The 19,670-nt window shown below is 42.1% G+C and overlaps 2 protein-coding genes across 2 annotated transcripts; both read left to right on the top strand.

Moving 5' to 3' along the window:
- The first annotated feature begins 4,119 nt into the window (after positions 1-4,119).
- Positions 4,120-8,303, top strand: LOC102719911 (B3 domain-containing protein VP1). The gene is made up of 6 exons (XM_040529579.1): positions 4,120-5,715; positions 5,882-5,977; positions 6,197-6,297; positions 6,693-6,739; positions 6,850-6,926; positions 7,656-8,303. The coding sequence occupies exons 1-6, from the start codon at positions 4,120-4,122 to the stop codon at positions 7,956-7,958; spliced, it is 2,220 nt and encodes a 739-aa protein (XP_040385513.1). The 3' UTR covers positions 7,959-8,303.
- A 6,282-nt stretch (positions 8,304-14,585) lies between these two features.
- LOC102703748 (ABC transporter B family member 26, chloroplastic) lies at positions 14,586-19,514 on the top strand. Its single transcript, XM_006646531.3, has 18 exons — positions 14,586-15,237; positions 15,321-15,445; positions 15,944-15,986; positions 16,082-16,126; positions 16,247-16,369; positions 16,451-16,554; positions 16,717-16,771; positions 16,842-16,912; positions 16,994-17,096; positions 17,225-17,435; positions 17,557-17,630; positions 17,829-17,885; positions 17,983-18,057; positions 18,164-18,238; positions 18,315-18,596; positions 18,693-18,757; positions 18,821-18,881; positions 18,995-19,514. Exons 1-18 carry the CDS (start codon positions 14,836-14,838, stop codon positions 19,073-19,075), a joined length of 2,052 nt encoding a protein of 683 aa, XP_006646594.3. The 5' UTR covers positions 14,586-14,835; the 3' UTR covers positions 19,076-19,514.
- Positions 19,515-19,670: the final 156 nt, after the last annotated feature.

Genomic DNA, 19,670 nt, shown 5'->3' with positions numbered 1-19,670 from the left:
ATAATGTTAGAGGTCTTTGCCTAGTTAGAGCGAGTTTAATAATCCCTAGGCTTTTTTTTTTTGACACCGTTAAATTTTAGATTTATGTTTTATTGTTTATATTATTAGAGAAATGTATATTATTTTAATTATTTTGTTATGATTTGATTTATTACTATAGAAAGTTTAACATGACTTATAATTTTATATATTTAGATATGAATAAGATGAACAGTCAAAAGTTAATGGTGTTAAATAAAAAATAATGAAGTCATATACTACTTATAAGTGAATATTAGAGCTAACATACCCAATAAATTAGTTATAAGGTTAGCTTTAATATTTTTTTCTCTTATCTTTTTCTCGCTCTTATGTATTTAATGTATTTATCTTGAAACATAGAGTTAGCTATTAACATTCTTAATTTTTTATTTTTTCCATCCTCAAGCACAACTTTATAACTGACTCACAATCTGCTATTGTACTTGCTCCTACTCTCATGTGAAATGAGGCTTGCAGCACTTTGATTAATTCGTATTCATTTTACCTTATATTCCCTCTGTATTTCAATGTATTTCAATGGACAGTATTGTCGACTTTTTATACATGTTCGATAGTTTGACTTATTCAAACACTTATAGAATTACTAATTATTTTATTGTGATTTAATTCATTACTAAATGTATTATAAGCATAGCTTATATTTTTTACATGTTTGTAAACATAAAATAAACAAAATGAATGGTCAAATTATATAAAAAAATAGCGACATGATATATTAAAATACGGATGAAGTAGCTAGAAATTTTATACTTCATACATAAAAATAATTTTCCAGTGGAGAGAGTATGAAGTACATCTTCGGAGAATCCCAGATATTTCTTGATTGTTATATATATGGTCCATGTCTACGGAGCTATGTTTTAATTAATATATTAAGTTGCTACCATGTGTTTTAAGATAATGCATGTAGCTAGCTGCTTACTAGTTTTAGAGTCGGTAATTGTTTGGTTTTTTAAAAAAATACAAATAAAACTTTTAAATATGTTTTCTAATCGATCTAAAAGTTAAGGTTTAAAAATAAATTGCGATGATAAAACTTTAAAATCTACTTTAAAACAAAGTTTGATGAATTAAATTTTAACTTTTGCTTTGACGGTCCCAAACTTCGTTGGCACGGTGAAAACTATGTATCAATTTATGCATATAACCCGTGACAGAGAACTTAGATTCCATGCTTGTGCACATTATAAACAAAAACATATATTAGATTGCGTGCATAAATTACACTTTATACTTTATTGTGATAAGTAAACTTGCGGCCGGGATTAATGTTTCGCACATAACATACGAAGGTAGTAGTGTTTACGTGTTGGCGTACTGTTCTTTTATGACCGAATTGTCAATGTGGCGATGAGGTGATATTGATTTGACTATATAAATCATTCGAGGTGATTGATGTTGTTTTTCTTTGGGGAAAAGGTATTGATGTCGTTGAATTATGTAAAACTGAGTACTACTACTATGGATATGGTTTACTATTCGAGTACTTAAGCCGTGTTTTTCCTAAAATTTTTTTCTTAAAAACATCGTATCGAATATTTAAACACCTAAATAAAGTATTAGATATAGATGAAACAAAAAACTAATTGCACAGTTATAGGAGAAATCGTGAGACGAATCTTTTGAGCCTAATTAATCCATGATTAAACATAAGTGTGCTACAGGAACCCATATTTATTAATGATAGATTAACTATGCTCAAAAGATCCGTCTCGTAGTTTCCAGATGAACTATGTAATCTATTTTTTCGTTCTTATCCGAAAACCCCTTCCAATATCTGGTCAAACTTTTGATGTGACTAGTAAAAAATTCTATTTTGCCAACTAAGCACCCCTTATTTTGTTAATCTTGCGTAGCATGACATCAATACAAAGATATACAAGATGATGTGGTTGTGTCAACGCAAGTCTCGTGATATATCAATCTAACAAAAAAAGATGAAAATGGTTGGTAAAAATTTTGAATCAAACTCAATTTTCTTTTAGTCAAGAGCTTCAATCATGCATAGGATACAATACTTTAGTGCTCAATTATAGAAGTTTTTTTTTTGGTTGTCTCAATTATAGAAGTTACTATAGGGTCCGTGCTTTGCTGCAGGATATACCAGTGAATGCACGTTAAATATTGTAAAAGTGATAGGTGGATATATTTTGAAATGTGATGAAACAATGTTGGATGATGCTTTTACAGCTTACATACATGTTAAGCTAGATATGTATAATGAACTATAAATAATGCAACATTCTTGCATGGCTTTAATAGTTGCAAGTGACAGTGGGTGACTGCGTGATGACGTGTCATATTTATCTGTCAAGCTTTAGGAATTAGGGGTACTAATTGCTAGTGGTTTCTAACTACATAAGAAAGTATATGCATGTGTGTCTTTATCTTGAATGCAAAAGAGATATAAGAGACATGCTACCAATATATCACGTTTAGTGACCTAGAAACTGTGCAGAGTCTGTCGTGTTTTTGCTGGCTATTAATATATGCATACCTCAGGATTCCTTAATACACATTTTATTTATTTAAACTTTTATGCAAGTGACTGTACAGTGTTTTTAACATACTGAAACCTCACATGAATGCCACTAATCATCAATAAAAACATCAAAGAAGTCGTATAGGAAATTTTTGGTTATGTCGGCAGTTAACCAGGTTAGTTGCTGCAGTCGAGTTTTGTTGCAGCATACATCATCCTGGATGGACAAAGGAGTGATTGTTGGGCTATTTTGACATATTTGTAAATAAAAATATTTTACGAATATTTTTTATATATGTGTTTATAGTGATTTAAAAGTCAGTGCTAGAATATAAACTAAAAAAAATCTTAAATCAATTATAAATTTAATATTAAAAATTTAAATTTTGGCTTATAGCCAGACTTGATTCTGTGCATTTCCACGCCGCCGATCACTCCCTGTATTTGAAATGGTTTTGGTTTGCCTTCTCACCAAATGCATATGTGGCAAAGCAAACGAACCATGATAAAGCGAAATTTTGCTCATACCCGTGCAACACATACTATCCTAGCAGGGCTAGCGGCAACCTCCGAACAAGACAAACCGGACGCTCCATCCACACGCAACGACGGCAACAGCAACCTCAGGCTTGCCATGCTAGCTGCGTACGCTTCCCCCGGCTGCTGGTGAGCTGGCCGTTGCCTCCACGTGTTCGCGCCTCCAAAGTATACGCGCCACCTCTGCTCCAACCAATGGCAGGACCCCACGTCATCGTAACCAGGTGCGACCCACGCCTACACGTCAGCATTTCCAGCCCGTGGTACGTTTCGGGGGTGCGCGTAGACAAAAGAATCATGACCCACGTTCCGGACAGCTGAGACGGAGAGGGTTTCCTCGCGAAGATGTCGCCCGTTGGATTCCGCGGATGTCCCGATCGGACGGCCCAGGAACAGCGAACGCGCAGCACCCCCGTCGGCGCGCCCGCGACACGGACATCCTACGGCGCCCCAAAGCGCTACGCGCACACGGGTTCGAGCACCCCTCGAGCGCCCCGCGCGGGGCCCACAAGTCATTGGGACGCAGGCAAGCGCACACCTTCTCTCTCCTCCCGACGGGGGGGGGGCACGCGGTCAAAACCCGCACGCGCCGAAATCCCGCGCCAGCGCATCCCGCACCGCCCACTGACATGTGGGGCCATCCGTGACGTGGGCCCACTGTCATTGACCGTTACCACTCAGACGGAGCGCCCACCCGTCGCTCACCAGCCCAGCCGAATGACTGGTGGGCCCGCGAGAAACATGGACCCACCGGAAGCGAGAGGCGCCGGGTTGGTGCGTGGGGCGAAAGGCACGGTGGCTGAGGAGAGGCTGGCGTGGGCGGTGGAGCGCTTCCCACAGCCCTCGCGGGGCGCCACGTGTGCGCCGCAGCCGCATCTCGGTTCGCCTCTCTCTCTCTCCCCCACCCTCCACCTCCTGCTTCTCCTGCTCGTCTCCTTCTCAGTAACTGCACCCACCTCCACACCTACACACGGAGAGACAAAGGCCTCGCCTCGTCTCGCCTCGCCTACATCTCGCTCTCTCCGCCCGCCGCTTTCCCCTCTCTCGCACCACTCTGCATGGACGCCTCCGCCGGCTCGTCGGCGCCGCACTCGCAGGGGAACGCGGGGAGGCAAGGTGGCGGCGGCGGCCGGGGGAAGGCCCCGGCGGCGGAGATCAGGGGCGCGGAGGCGAGGGATGACTTCCTGTTCGCGGACGATACCTTCCCGTCCCTCCCGGACTTCCCTTGCCTCTCTTCGCCGACAAGTTCCAGTTTCTCGTCGTCGTCGTCGTCGAACTCGTCCAGCGCCTTCACCACCGCCGCGGGGGGAGGGGGTGGGGGTGGTGTCGGCGGGGAGCCGTGTGAGCCGGCGTCGGCTGCGGACGGGTTTGATGAGCTCGCGGATATAGACCAGCTCCTCGACCTTGCGTCTCTGTCGTCCGTGCCGTGGGAGGCCGAGCCGCTGTTCCCGGACGACGTTGGGATGATGATAGAGGACGCCATCTCCGGGCAGCCGCATCAGGTGGACTGTACCGGCGAGGCGAAGGCGATGCTGGAGGCGGCCGGGGCAGAAGACGCCGGCGGCGACGCATGCATGGGGATTGAGGCGGCCGACGACCTGCCGGCGTTCTTCATGGAGTGGCTCACGAGCAACCGTGAATACATCTCCGCCGACGACCTCCGCAGCATCCGCCTCCGCCGATCCACCATCGAGGCGGCGGCCGCACGGCTCGGCGGCGGGCGCCAGGGCACCATGCAGCTGCTCAAGCTCATCCTCACCTGGGTGCAGAACCACCACCTCCAGAAGAAGCGCCCCCGAACGGCGATGGACGACGCCGCGTCGGACCCGCATGGCCACGGCAACGGCCAGCTCCCCAGCCCCGGCGCGAACCCTGGCTACGAGTTCCCCTCCGGTGGCGGCCAGGAGATGGGCTCCGCCGCCGCCACATCCTGGATGCCCTACCAGGCCTTCACGCCGCCAGCTGCGTACGGCGGCGAGGCCATGTACCCAGGCGGCGCCGGCCCGTACCCTTTCCAGCAAAGCTGCAGCACGAGCAGCGTGGTCGTGAACAGCCAGCCCTTCTCCCCGCCGGCCGCCGCCGCGCCGGCGGCTGACATGCATGCGTCGAGCGGAGGGAACATGGCCTGGCCGCAGCAGTTCGCGCCGTTCCCCGGCTCCTCCACGGGTTCCTACACCATGCCGTCGGTCGTGCCACAGCCGTTCACCACCGGATTCGTCGGGCAATACTCCGGTGGCCACGCCATGTGCTCTCAACGCCTCGCCGGAGTCGAGCCCTCCGCGACAAAGGAGGCCCGGAAGAAGCGGATGGCGAGGCAGCGCCGCCTGTCTTGCCTGCAGCAGCAACGTAGCCAGCAAATCAACCTGAGCCAGATCCAAATCTCCGGCCATCCACAGGAGCCCTCTCCTCGGGCGGCGCACTCGGCACCGGTCACCCCGTCATCGGGCGGCTGCCGGAGCTGGCCGGGCATCTGGCCGCCGGCCGGCCAGGTCATCCAGAATCCACTATCAAACAAGCCCAACAACAATCCCTCCACGTCAAAGCAGCAGAAACCCTCGCCGGAGAAGCCAAAGCCGGCTGTATCTCAGCCGGCGGCGGCCGTCGGAGCGCAGCAGGAGAGCCCTCAGCGCTCGGCGGCTTCCGAGAAGCGGCAGGTGCATGCATGCAGATGCTTCACATCAATCAATCGCTATCCACCATAGCTAGAATCTCACGCGAGCGACACCTTCTTGATTCCTCAATTCGATCTTCTCCACTCACACACACTCACTCACATCGCTGTCATCCTATAATTAACGGCGTGGATCGTCGTTGTTGCAGGCTGCAACGAAGACGGACAAGAACCTGCGGTTCCTGCTGCAGAAGGTGCTGAAGCAGAGCGACGTCGGGAGCCTCGGCCGCATCGTGCTCCCCAAGGTGAGACAGCCGCCGCCGCCGCCGCCGCCACCCACATCTTCTCCTCCAATCCTCCACTACCCCTCTTGCTAATGCGTTCCATGGAACGATCCCACTTGCACGAACACACACGCACAGTTCTCACCTGATTTAAGACAGATTGCTCCATCATGGGTGTTGCTTTTCTTCAGATTGGTGGAACTAAAAATTCTCCCCTTGTTGATTTGTGGATGGTTTCAGAAGGAAGCGGAGGTTCACCTGCCGGAGCTGAAGACGAGGGATGGCATCTCCATCCCGATGGAGGACATCGGGACATCTCAGGTGTGGAACATGCGGTACCGGTGAGTCGCCATTCGATCGAAGAGGGGATTTGGATTTGCTAATTAAGCTTGCTTGTTTTAAGTCCACCTGTTGCTTTGTTAATTTGGAGAGAGGGGGGGGGGGGGGGGGGGGGGGGGAGAACATATGGGCCAGATATAGTAAATGACATGATCATGGTCCCTTTCCCAATTGGGAAAGTGGGTCATATGAAAATGAACACATCATTGGAATCTGGGAGTCAAATAGGAGCATGCACTCATCGTGTTCTATGTTGATGCTCGAGTGGATACAACAGAATCAAATTTAAATTTTCTTGCTGTTTTCAGTAGTAACATTATGCATAAATTATGTGAATATTTGATAATTCATATTGTGATTTCCTGACATTAATGGATCTTGATTTACATGAACACAGGTTTTGGCCCAACAACAAAAGCAGGATGTATCTTCTAGAGAACACCGGTGAGGCAAAAGTTGAATTATTCAAATTTACAATCACAAGTCAGATAATTGCCATCCTTAATCTCTGGTTTCAAGTATTGCTGATCGCTGTGGTGTATATGTTTTTTCAGGTGATTTTGTTCGCTCGAATGAGTTGCAGGAGGGTGATTTCATAGTGATCTACTCTGATATGAAGTCGGGCAAATATGTAATGTTCATCATATATATATATACTGGAGTATTCACTTTAATTAATTGCCATGTGTTCTTTTTACATATATATTCTCAAATAGGCTAAACTGAAATCTGCGAGAAAGCTATTTTGCTCCTCTTAAAGACACTGTTTCCTCATTTCTTTCATCATTTATATATTTATAGAAGATTTTGAATTTTTTTTCTGGCAAGATAGATTCATATGTCAAAAATATCACTCTATATGAGCTTGCAAGTTCAAATCTGACCCATACAAGTAGAAACAAAAAGTATCAAAAGATGACTGAAAGTGACACATACAAAGAGTTTAATTTTTTGTTATTTTTTTCTTTTAACTTGTATAGGTCTAATAATTTAAACCTCCATGTTTATGAAGTGATATCAACAATTATCTATATATTGTAAGAAAAATTCAAAATTTCTGTGGATGGCATGTGAGAGAGGGGATATTCCCTTAGGGACAAAAGAAAAATCATTGTCTCCACTCAATTGGGTGAATTTCGAGTGCCACAAATGACAAAACACTATATGATGGTTTGCTCAGCACGATTTCACATCTGCATGCACTGCATGAGTAGTTTGCATGCCACTGTTTGCCTTTAATTCGGTTGATCAGTTCGGCAGTTTGTTCTTCTTTTCCTTCTATCTCCTGGAATTAATTAATACTTCTGTTAATTTTCTGCAAGCAGCAGCTAACCGTAACGTTCATATGTTTGATCACCAGCTGATACGCGGCGTGAAGGTGAGGCGCGCGACGCAGCTGGAGCAAGGCAACAACAACTCGTCGGGGGCGGTCGGAAAGCACAAGCATGGCTCGCCGGAGAAGCCCGGCGTCTCCAATACAAAGGCCGCCGGTGCCGTCACCGGCGGCGACGACGACAATGACGACAGCGTGGACACGGCGGCGGCAGGCAAGCCGGACGGCGGCTGCAAGGGCGGCGGCAAGTCCCCGCACGGCGGCGCGCGGAGGTCTCGCCAGGAGGCCGCCGCCGCCGCCTCCATGAGCCAGATGGCGGTGAGCATCTGAAGAAACTCTGAACTAATCTAATGCTTCGTGCAGCCAGCCATGGCAGATGCGCTGAAGCTTTTAATTATTTAGTTAGCTAGCTAGCTAGCTCGCTCCGTATTATACCTGATGGTGAAATCTCCGGATTATTAAGTTGTGCATGCACGTGAAGCTAGCGTAGCGCTAGGGATGGTATAATTGAGTAGTATCCCGTATAAAAATGACGCTAAGATCGAACGCGTGGTTAATGGTTTGGTTGTTTAGTGAACCCCTGTAGTGTGTCCTGTACATGCATGAACATTAATTAATTGAGTACCTTAATTAATCGTCGTCTCCATTGCGGCTAAATTAAGAACATTAGTTAAACAGGCAGACACATGAACCATTGCATCGCTCGGTGTTGTATAACTTATCAGATGCTTTCACCTTTTAGATCTACATGCATGGTTCTCTCATACTATACTGTACTGCATAAAAAAAACATTTCCTCTGCATGCCGTCAAAAGCATTGACCAAGAATGCACTAGAATATTGCAATCCCGGCCTCAAGCATGGCCAGCGTCCATGGATGATCTCATCCCCGGCGTTGTTTGAGTTTGACTAACCCCCTGCAGATTCTTCGTCTGGACGAAGCTAACCCCCACGGCAACAACCAAGATCGAGCAGTACAGTAGCCTAGGGCTGCCATCTTTTGTCTTTTTTTAAAAAAAATGACAAACGATTTGTAAATAAAAACTTTGCATATATGTTCTTAGTAGTTTAAAAGTAAATACTGAAAAATAATTCAATGATCAAAAGCTTTAGAACTATCTTAAAATTTAAAATTTAAAATTCAGTAGCCTTTTTATTTTTCACCTCACCTCGCACGAGAGGTCGCCGGCCGGCGTGGAAGGGAAACATGACGAGATGGTGTCCCTACGGTTTTAGCGGGTGGTATGATATGATATGATATGATAAACTAGTGGCCCGCCTCTTGGTAGGTTCTCTCGTCTTCCCGTCTGCGGCGGCGCCACGTAACTGCATCTCTCGGCGCGGTCTCATCGGCAATCTCCATGAATCACATGCATGATTGGAACTGTATGCGTTTCGAACCAGCGACCAGATGTGGATGGGGCCTCTGCCTCCTTTCGCTTTTTCTCTTTTGGTTGTATGTTTGTTTGTTTCTGCGCTGAAGCTCTCGTGACTTTTAAATCTACGTTTATTCATTCGTCTTATTTAATTATTTTATATAAATAGATATAATTATAAGTTCTTAGAAGGTTTATTAATAAATCACATAACAGTAAAATAACTAATAACTATTTAAATTTTTTGAATAGAACAAATAACTAAACATAGATTTAAAAGCAAGGAATGCCAAATAGAGAAACAAAGAAAGAAGGGTGCACTTTGTTTTTTATTTGAGGGAAAGGAGATAGGATAGGTAGGGCGATAGATGGATACAGCTATAGATGGAGGGATAGGTAGACGGTGTGTGTTCGTGAAGGATAAGGCAATGATGTGCGAGTTTCGGCGAATTCTTTCTGGATCCGGTGGTGCGCTGTTGCGCCAACTCAAAGCATTGCTACAGGGACGGCATCATAGATGCTAGTGCTATATATAATTAAGCTACTCTCTTCGTTTCATAATATAAGAAGTTTTAGCTATGCTTAGATTTATCTATTAATCAATATATATTGTTTATATATATGTCTAGATTCATTGATATCTATATAAATTTAAGATACGTTAGAAAATCTTACATTATGAAACGGTGATAGTATATGTGTAATGATTTGGCAGTGGTTTGGTACTGGTGTTCTGTTCTCTCGTGCTTGCGTTCGTTCGTGTGCATGGTTTCTAGCTAGCTTGAAATCCAAATGGCGTGGGTGGAATCCTCTCTACAGTACTGCTAATATATAGGTACCACGGCTGTTTTTCAGTGTAAGAAGAAGGACGAGAAATTATTTGATTTTTGGATAACTATGTAATTGTGTAAACGGTGAAATTATTTACTACAAAGTTAAAAATTATTATTTTTAGAAATATGAGAGTAAACTTTTACATAGAAACTTTCGTAAAAAAATCGTTTAGTAGTTTGTAAAACGTATGTATAAAACCAAAGAAAAATATAAGTAATTCACGGGAAAAGAAAGAACCACATATGCTCTTAGGCTTGCATGTTAGCGTGAAGTTTGTTTGGCAAAAAACTAAATATCATATTTATAAATAAAAAATAATTTGTTAATAAAACTTTTATGTATGTGTTTTTAGCAATCTAATAGGTAATACTGGAAAATTCTATGATGAAAGAAAAACTTAAATCTGTTTAAAATTTAAGGCTAACAATTCAAATTCTGACTTATAAACATAAACACAAGTAAAAAGACGGGGTTGATGGAGAATCTGAACCGACATGATCATCTGGAGACATGTATCATGTAGAGGGATCAGTCGTTTGTCATGCATGAGCGATCATGTTTATCGATCGGGTTGACCTGCATCTAGGGGTACAAGTGGGCTAGCCCGTAAACCCGTTTATAGACCAATTAAGGAGTAATCCGATAGACTACCCGTTTATTTGGCTTATAAGCGGGTTAGCGGACCGGCTCACTTACACTCTTACCTGCAACCCCTCTATCCCACGATAAGTTATAGTTTAATGTAAAATCTAAACTCTAAGATTATATATACTTATTTTGAACGGAAGAACTAATTAAGATATTTAACACCAGTTCAGTGAACAGCAACTGCTAGGAAATTTCGTGTGGAGGCATCGAGCTGGCTTATCCGTAGACTTGCATAATCACATGCATGCGTTGGACCAACTTAAGTAACATGGCTAGCATGCACTTAGTCTAATTTACGACCATAACCATGCGTATGCCAAACTTAGCTTGCTTATCCAATTGCTCCTTGTCGTAAGACCGTTATTGTTTTATCGAAATTAAACATAAACAGACCGACTTTTTAACAATTAAAATTAATTTATGGCTAGATTTTTTATATATGTGTTCTCAACGATTTAAAAGCAGAGTTTGAAAAATAAAAAGAACCATATAATCAACTTCATATTTAAGTTTTAAAACTAAAATTTTAGCTTAAAAGTATAAATATGACAAAATGATGGTGGGCTAAATAACAAACTAATTTCAAACGGAAACTCGATAGGCATAATACATTAATGTTTGTTTCTCTCCGTAAGAGAAGCAGGAGCCCTGCTATTCGTTATATGTAGACAACAGAACTGGGTTAAGTTTACAGGGCTTGGCTAAGTAGCTCGATTTTTCTTACATTTTTTAACTGCCAACTTAATTTTTTGAAACAAACCCTTAAAACTATTTTTTAGGAGTAAACCAATTTGTCACACCATTCAAGATGATGTGATGGATAATGTAGCAATACTATTCATGGTGTAGTAACGTTACCGTGCGACACTGACCCCCTTTCTCCCCTTTCTTTTCACTTCTACGTATATTTATTACTTATATGTTTATAAGTTAAAATTTAGTTTTGTGTCTTTTTCACTGAATTTTTTTCTAGCCTTAACTTTTAGATCGCTAAATATATATCAGGCATGACACAAACATAGCTTTATAACGAACCAGTATTTAAGTCAAAAAGTTATAAAAAAAATACAATATAAAGAGTATAATGAGCCATGTCGATGGATCGCGGAGTGGATTTGAGTCAGATTTAGATGTTAGGGTCTTTTTGGGCCAAAACCAAGGCCTCTAGAACAGCCTTGGTCTTGCCACACTAAATATTAAAAATGACATGACACACACGGTTCAAACCTGAAAAAGGTTTTCAGATAGTTTATTTTAAAAACTACACTTTGAACAGGCTAAAAAAAATTCAAATAGCTCCAATCATAGAGAGAAACAAGACTGTTGAGGGCGCTATATAGCACTTCGTAGAAACGGCATAACCTAAAGGTTTAAACATTACCAAATCAACTCAAAATTTTGTATCAATTCGCTTCGATTGATCAATGACATCTTCGATAGCCCGTAAGTTTCACCTACCACACTTTGTGTATTATTTTGACCTCAGCTCCCTTAACTCAATGGTGTTAGGCTTGTAGAGGTGTAATTTTCTGTATGCAGGTGCCATATTAACGAGTATGATTGTTGTAATATCTATATCTATACTCATATAAAGAGAAATAGTAATGTCAGTGAATCTGTCACCCATCGTACCACCAAGTCTTTCTTATTTTTTAAAGGAAAATAACTAAGACCTACGTATCAAATCAGTGGCGAAGCTAGAAAATTAGTTCATCGGGGTCACCGAGGTTAGAATACACTAATTTTACATAATTTTTAGTTTCATCTTAGCTGCCTAAATAGTACAACGATGAATTTCGTCGGAAGTCAGTGGGGTCAGCTGACCCCGACGGGTATACTGTAGCTCCGCGCCCTGTATCAAACCATTTTTATTAACTCTATTTTAATAACATACTAATGATATTTCTTTAATAAATTTTTGTTGCAACGGATGGGTGATATGCTAGTATATCGAAAATAGAGATAATATTTCTTTCTCTCAATAGACCAGTGGGAAAAATATATACACTACAAATGAGGTGTGATATCCAGGGGCAGATTCACCTCCCGGGCAGCCCTGTCCAGGCTCTCCGACACCAAACCATCCAAGATTAGCAATTACGTGATGCAGAACGACATTAATGATTAAGCAATTAAAAGTATATATTATATATTTGATTATAGTTATCATTGTCCGTCGTCTAGGCTTTAAATTATGGTTGCCTCCTCACTGGTGTAACTGTATCGAGTGCATGAGTGCTATAGATTATATGTATGTAAGGATACATATGAATATATTATAATTCTATAATAAGCCGTGTTTGGAAATTGGTCATTCAAGGGTTGGAAATGGAAATAATATCCTAGTGGAACAATATTGCAGGTCATGGGAAGGGATATTTTGTCCCGTTGATGGATAGGGATAGGAAGTTTCTAGAATAATGATCAAAATACCCTCCTTCAAATAAAACCAGCACATTCAAAATGTTAAGAAGCAAACGCTACGGGCTATGAGCCCAGGAACCACACGCGTCGGTCGTCTTGCCTTCGGAGCGACCACGTGATGTTTTGAGGCCCCTCGTTGATTTTGGTCCTCGAGCAGCCATCGTTTGCTAGGGTGGGGCCCCTGTTTCCCACTGATTTTTTATTTTTATTTTGATGCCTCGTATACTTATTCCATTATTCCATTAGTTGACCGTGTTATTGACCATTAATCTTACTTGAAGATAATTATATTGCCCTTATCTCTATTGTTAGGTTACTAAACAAACACAATCCTTGCTTTGAAAAATGATTCATTTGTAAAAAGAAAAATGGTAGAATTATTTGACCACAAATTGAAATCTGAAAACTTAAATTTTAAATAAATTTAAAACCATTTTCTATGAGAACAGGACAGTATTTGACCAAAATTTAAATCAAATAAAAGTAAGTTCGGTTTTCATTTTCTCAATGAAACTCGTCTATGGATCAAATCATTTTTTAATATGGTTGAAGGTTTTTTTTTTCAAATTTCACAACAAATAATTATGTCACGTTTGACTTTATTATAAAGCATTTTTTTCCTATTGAGATTTTTGTTCTTTATATAGATTATACATAAGTATGAGAGAGGGATAAAATAGCTATTTTAGAAAAAACAATTGACACATTGTCAACTAAGAGAATGCATATGTAGGGGATTAAAAATAAAAACTAAGGAGCCTACAAGCGATAAACCATCATTTAGGAAATATGAGGGATGGGGTGAAAACTCATGCACACATAAAGAATTTCAATAATGAATAATATTATTCACGTTTGAGCAGTCACCTATCTTTATAAGTACCCGTGTAGTATAGCAACACCTATCACTCCGTAAGCATTGGGGGTTAGATAGTTTAGGTGTTTCATGTAAAAAGCCAAGCGTATATTTACAATAAAAATAACTTACAAATATAATTTTATATATGTATTTTCAGTGATATAAAAGTTTAGACTGAAAAATAAACTTATATTTTAACTACAATAATTATACTGTATTTATATTAGCAAGTTCTTATCAAAAATTTCGAATATTCTTTCCGGAACAAATACATAAATTGCACCAAGCAATTACCCTTTTCTTTACATTTTTTAACTTGTTTGTAGGTGAAGATAAAATTTAAACTGAAATTTCTTTTGTTGTGCGACATATATCATCAAGCCCGGTGTTAAATTATTTTATAGCCTCATGGTGTTTAAAAGATTAGGATCACCTTTCACAACACTACTACCGCTCTACTTTAAAGCTTAAAATCTGGAGCACTTTTCCCTTTTCACAACACCACCTCAATGTAATAAAAAAGAAAAAAAGAAGGAAAACTCTACCACATTATTTAGCACATTGAACAATCCAAAAATTCATAGTACCTACCACCACCACCTGTTCGCTTCATCACGACCACGAAACCGCAGCTCCACGTCCAATCTAAATTAAATAAAAAAACTCTAAAAAATGATTAATTCTTCACCAGGAAATATTTAAATCCCCAAAAATACCACCACCACACCACATCGCGAGCGTCATACGCACGCGCAACACATACACATGGATTATTTCGTCTATAATTCGAAAATACGATAATAAAAAAGGAAGCAAACGACGAAAAAACGGGAGAAAAAAAGATTAAAAAGGGCGTCGGAAAAATACAATTTAGCCGGAGAAGGGAGAGACGTTACGGTGCCAGTGGCGCGCACGGCAAGCCCAGCTCCGGCGAGGACGCAGAGCCGGCAGCGCCGCACGTCTCCTCCCTATTTAGAGCCTCGCCGGCGCTCGCGTGGGGGCGGCACGGGTTGACGCGAATCGGAATCTGAGTCGGGTGGGGGTGGAGGTGAGGGTGGGGGGAGAAATGCCGACTCCGGCCGCGCTTCTGCTCACCGCGGCCACGGGCTCCGCGGCGCTGTTGCTGAGCGTAGCGGCGGCGCCCAGGAAGCCGTCGCTGTTGGTCGTGAGGAGGGCGCCGAGGCGGCTGAGGCCCGCGAGAATCCGCGCGGCGGCGGCGATCGGGGGAGAGTTCGGCGGGCTCGCCCAGCGCCGCGTCGTCGCCGGGGAGTTCATCGAGCGGCTGCGGAACGTGCTGCCCGGGGGAAGCTGGTGGCGCCTCGAGGACGGCGAGGAGGCCGGGGGCGGGGGCGGCCGCGCCGAGGCGAGCGGCGCGACGGCCGCCTCCGCGCTCAGGCGGATGTGGGCGCTCGTCGCCGCCGACCGCTGGGTTGTCTTCGTCGGATTCGCGTCCCTCATCGGCGCTGCGGTAATGGCGATGCCTGAGTTTGACCTCTGGCGCGAAGTTCTCGTTGATGGGTCTAGCGCGCTGATGTGTGGTCGTGGTTGCAGCTCGCGGAGATCGCTATACCCCATCTGCTTGCGGCGTCCATCTTCTCTGCGCAGAACGGAGGGGCGGTGTTCTACCGGAACGCCAAGCTTCTGGTTGTTTTGTGTTTGATTTCCGGAGTGTTTAGGTCAGTTATTGCTTTATTCAAACTGTGATTAAATCGTGATGCGATCCTTAGATAAGCCAGATAGTAGGTAGTGTTGCATTTCCGAGCATGTATTTTGCTATACAATGCAACCGCGCCTGATCACATTGTTGTAGTGGAAATGTTGTTAGACGTTTATGTCCATAAGATCACTTCCATGGATGGTGTAGTTGACAATGTGAACCCTATAACATATTGGTAGTCAAAGTCCAGGGTGATATCGTAATGTCTTGAACTTTGGTTAGTTGAATGTTTTAAATCTTCCATTATACTCATGAATGGAATTGGTTGGGTAGAGAACTATATGGTAGCAGAAATACAAAGTTCTACATTTACCAATACCATGGGAAATGCACATGTGCAAATAAAAAAAAGGATTTTAGCATGATAATCTACATTGAAGTAAAAATTGTTTGTCTTCAGCATGGTTTTGTGAGAAAGCAATTATGGTTCCTTACTAGCTGGTATCCCCTTCTGCAGTGGTGTGCGAAGCTGCTGTTTTGGTGTTGCAAACATGATATTGGTAAAACTGTGTTAGATTTCTCAATGCAACTTTCCAAGTTTATTCCTCATAGTTGCCCTTTGTTTGACCATCTAACAGTCATTATCTTTTCATAGGTCAAACGAATGAGAGAAATGTTGTTTGATTCTATTCTTTCTCAGGTAAAAGTGATATAAATATGGCTGCTGAAAGAAATTTTATTAATTTCACAATTTTGTTGTTGTTGTTTTACTTTGGCTACCTGACTATGAAGCTCTTAACTGTATTTTACGTTATGCTAGGATATTGCTTTTTTTGATGAAGAAACTGTTGGTGATTTGACAAGTAGGCTTGGTTCTGACTGTCAACAAGTGTCCCGAGTCATTGGCAATGATCTTAATCTAATCTCACGCAATTTGCTTCAGGTTGAAAGGTTGTTGGTGTTCTTGTATGAAAATGTAACCAGTACTTTGAAAAACTCACATACTATTTTGTCGCTTTCTCAGGGTGTAGGTGCATTAATTTATCTGCTGGTATTATCTTGGCCGCTTGGAATGTGTACTATGTTGATTTGTGCGACATTGTCAACGATTATGCTTGTTCATGGACGGTAAAAACTTGCTCTTATTTATCTTGGATGTTGTTTATTCCTTTTCTGTATTACCATATTACATTTCCAGAGTAGTGAAAGTCTAAGGAAGCACCAGCAAGTTATTATTCTGTTGCTTTACCTCTGGTTCATGTGAGAAAGATTTTGTACTGTGATTAATAGGTATCAGAAAAGAGCAGCCAAATTTGTACAGGAGTTCACTGCAAGTGCCAACAATGTAAGTTTATACTCTTTATGATAAGCTATTTGATAATCCAGGTTCTCATCGCAGTTTTCACATTAATCAGGTTGCTCAAGAGGTGATAAGTTTGGTTAGGACAGTACGGGTATATGGAACAGAAAAGCAGGAGTTCAAAAGGCAACCTCACCCCCCCCCCCCACCCCTCCCTCCTCTCTCTCACACACACACACAATCTCATGATGCTTTGTACTTTGATAGGTATGCAAAGTGGCTAGACAAGCTATATGATGTAAGCTTTCGGCAAACAATGGCTTATGGAGGCTGGAGTTTGAGTTTGAACTATCTATACCATTCTACTCAGGTAGGTTGCTGTTTCTGTTCGATTCATAATGATACTCCAACAATAATGTTGTAAAATATAAATGCCAGGCTCTGATATGAATTTATTGTACCGTTGATGATTTATTCTTGCAAACAAGCTTTGTGTAGGTCATTGCAGTTTTGATTGGAGGAATATCCATCATGGCTGGGAAGCTAAATGCTGAGCAGCTGACAAAATTCATACTGTATGCTGAGTGGTTAATTTTGTCAACATGGTGGATTGGAGACAACTGGTCCTCTCTGATGCAGTCTGTTGGAGCAAGTGAAAAGGTCTTCCGTTTGATGGATCTCCTTCCTAGCAGACAACTTAGTTCTGAAGGCAAGAAAATAGAAATGCATGTTACAAGATGCTGCTATGGCCTGATGTCTGATCTAGAATGTCTAGAATGTTTTTGTGGTTGTAAAAGTGCTCAGTGATCTAAAGTACTTCATTATAGCAGGCCGCAGGTTACAGAAGTTGGAAGGTCAGATTCAGTATGCCAATGTGTCATTTTCATATCCATCAAGACCTACGGTATGATTACAGCACTTTTATGGATACTTCTCTGTTGATGACTATTACCTGCTTATGAACCAGCTGATCTGACCCTAAACCAGTAGAGTGAATCTTAAAGTATATAAGTATTTCATAATTATCATGTTTATTGTGTAAATAAGGGGAGTCTGTTGTTACTGTGTGTCCCTTAAATTAAGGATCTGTTTTTGTTGACAGGTACCAATTCTGGGTAGACTGAATCTAACACTTCATCCAAATGAAGTAGTTGCAATTGTAAGATATAAGGAACATGGTCGCTTTCATTATTTCATACTTATGAATACTCAATTTCTGACCAACAAACTGACTACGTTACTGTGAAACTTTAAAGGTTGGTCTTAGCGGAAGCGGCAAGAGTACTGTAGTGAACCTACTACTTCGACTATATGAACCTACAGATGGGCAAGTAAGATGGTTTCTCCTTTAAACTAGTCTGCACCACACGACCGCATGCTGTCACTTCTAAGCAAACCAGTTAGATGTTCTGAATTTATGTTTTGAGGTGAATGCAGATATTAGTTGATGATGTCCTACTCAGTGAGCTTGACATCAGATGGTTCAGGGAAAGAATTGGTTTTGTCGGACAGGTTCAGATCTAACTCAAGACTGTGCTACCATATGGAACTTTTGTTGTATGAAATAACCATGTCTTGGTGCGTGCAGGAACCTAGGTTATTTCGAATGGATATTAGTTCTAATATTAGGTACGGTTGTCCAAGAGAAGTTAGCCAGGAAGAAGTGGAATGTGCTGCAAAACAGGCGTATGCTCACGATTTCATTATGTCTCTCCCCGATGGTTATAACACCATCGTCGATGATGCTCTTCTTAGTGGAGGCCAAAAGCAACGCGTGGCTATTGCGAGGGCCCTTCTTAGGGATCCATCCATCTTGGTATTAGATGAAGCCACTAGTGCACTTGATGCTGAGAGTGAGCATTATGTGAAGGTGACCTCCTCGTAAAGATGTTAACCAATTTTTTACCTAGAGAGAATTACAATGTGCCATGGATGGCTTGCTAATTTCTTCTCTCTTGTTTACTAGAGTGTTATCACAAAGTTTAGTACTGATCCTAAGGCTAGAAGAACCGTGATCATCATAGCTCACAGGTATGCTTACACTACAGATACTTTGAATTTGAATATTTGAGCTGACACAATCATCTCTTTTAGGCTATCTACAATCCAAGCGGCCGATAGAATTATCGTGATGGAAAATGGTAATATTGTGGAGGTATGTTTTCAACTGATGTATCCTCATCATTGAAAGGGCAATCCAGCACTATGCATGATATGATGTGAGGCTCAAGTTTGGATTTCTTAAAGTTCTTGTGTATTGTTATGCAGGATGGGAAACACAGTGAGCTTATTAAGCAAGATGGTTTATATTCAAGATTAGCCAAGCGACAAAATGACGCTCTCGACTAGCCCTGAATTCACAGAAATTGGTTTACTCCACACCAGTTTTTTCAAGTGGAACGGCAGGCGAGGAGAGTTGATTGTAATCGGTGGTGTATCCTTTGCTAGTGAACCTGGCCGTGGGGGACATACAGTTAAGCTGGATCAAGCTCAAGTGTCCAGCTCTAATAGTTTATAGATAACTAAATTAAACTAAAACATGATTTTCCCAACACAAAACGGGTCGGCAGTATTGAGGATCCAGAATCCTAATGATTCTTTACAGAAGTCAAATAGTCACATTTTATCAGGCGCAACCTGTAATTACAAATGTATAGGCATTCTGATCAGAGTTAGACCATCGGAAACCCTGTAACTTATATACTTTACATGTAAAGTTTACTCAAGTTTTGACAATTCGCACAAGTGAATTATACCGTATACTTCATTTTGCAAATTGTACGGATGATTGCATACCTATTTGACTTGTCACGATATTCCGTATTGTTTTTAAAAGTTAGGACGATGGGAAGTCTTTCCATAGTCTCTGAAACGGAACGTGTGCTGCTGGTCAATCACACATGTAAACTCTAGAGCCTCCATTTGTGACCACATGTGGGGCTCA

This window comes from Oryza brachyantha, chromosome 1, assembly GCF_000231095.2.
Source record: "Oryza brachyantha chromosome 1, ObraRS2, whole genome shotgun sequence".
NCBI lineage: Eukaryota > Viridiplantae > Streptophyta > Magnoliopsida > Poales > Poaceae > Oryza > Oryza brachyantha.
The sequence above is the reverse complement of the archived record's forward strand: the minus strand, read 5'-3'. Positions and strand labels throughout refer to the sequence as shown.

Coding starts and splice junctions, on each gene's coding strand:
- LOC102719911 (XM_040529579.1), top strand. CDS start 4,120: ATGGACGCCTCCGCCGGCTCGTCGGCGCCGCACTCGCAGGGGAACGCG. Junction 6,298..6,692: donor GTGTGGAACATGCGGTACCG/GTGAGTCGCCAT, acceptor ACATGAACACAG/GTTTTGGCCCAACAACAAAA. Junction 6,740..6,849: donor GTATCTTCTAGAGAACACCG/GTGAGGCAAAAG, acceptor ATGTTTTTTCAG/GTGATTTTGTTCGCTCGAAT.
- LOC102703748 (XM_006646531.3), top strand. CDS start 14,836: ATGCCGACTCCGGCCGCGCTTCTGCTCACCGCGGCCACGGGCTCCGCG. Junction 16,555..16,716: donor ATTATGCTTGTTCATGGACG/GTAAAAACTTGC, acceptor TGTGATTAATAG/GTATCAGAAAAGAGCAGCCA. Junction 18,882..18,994: donor AAAATGGTAATATTGTGGAG/GTATGTTTTCAA, acceptor ATTGTTATGCAG/GATGGGAAACACAGTGAGCT.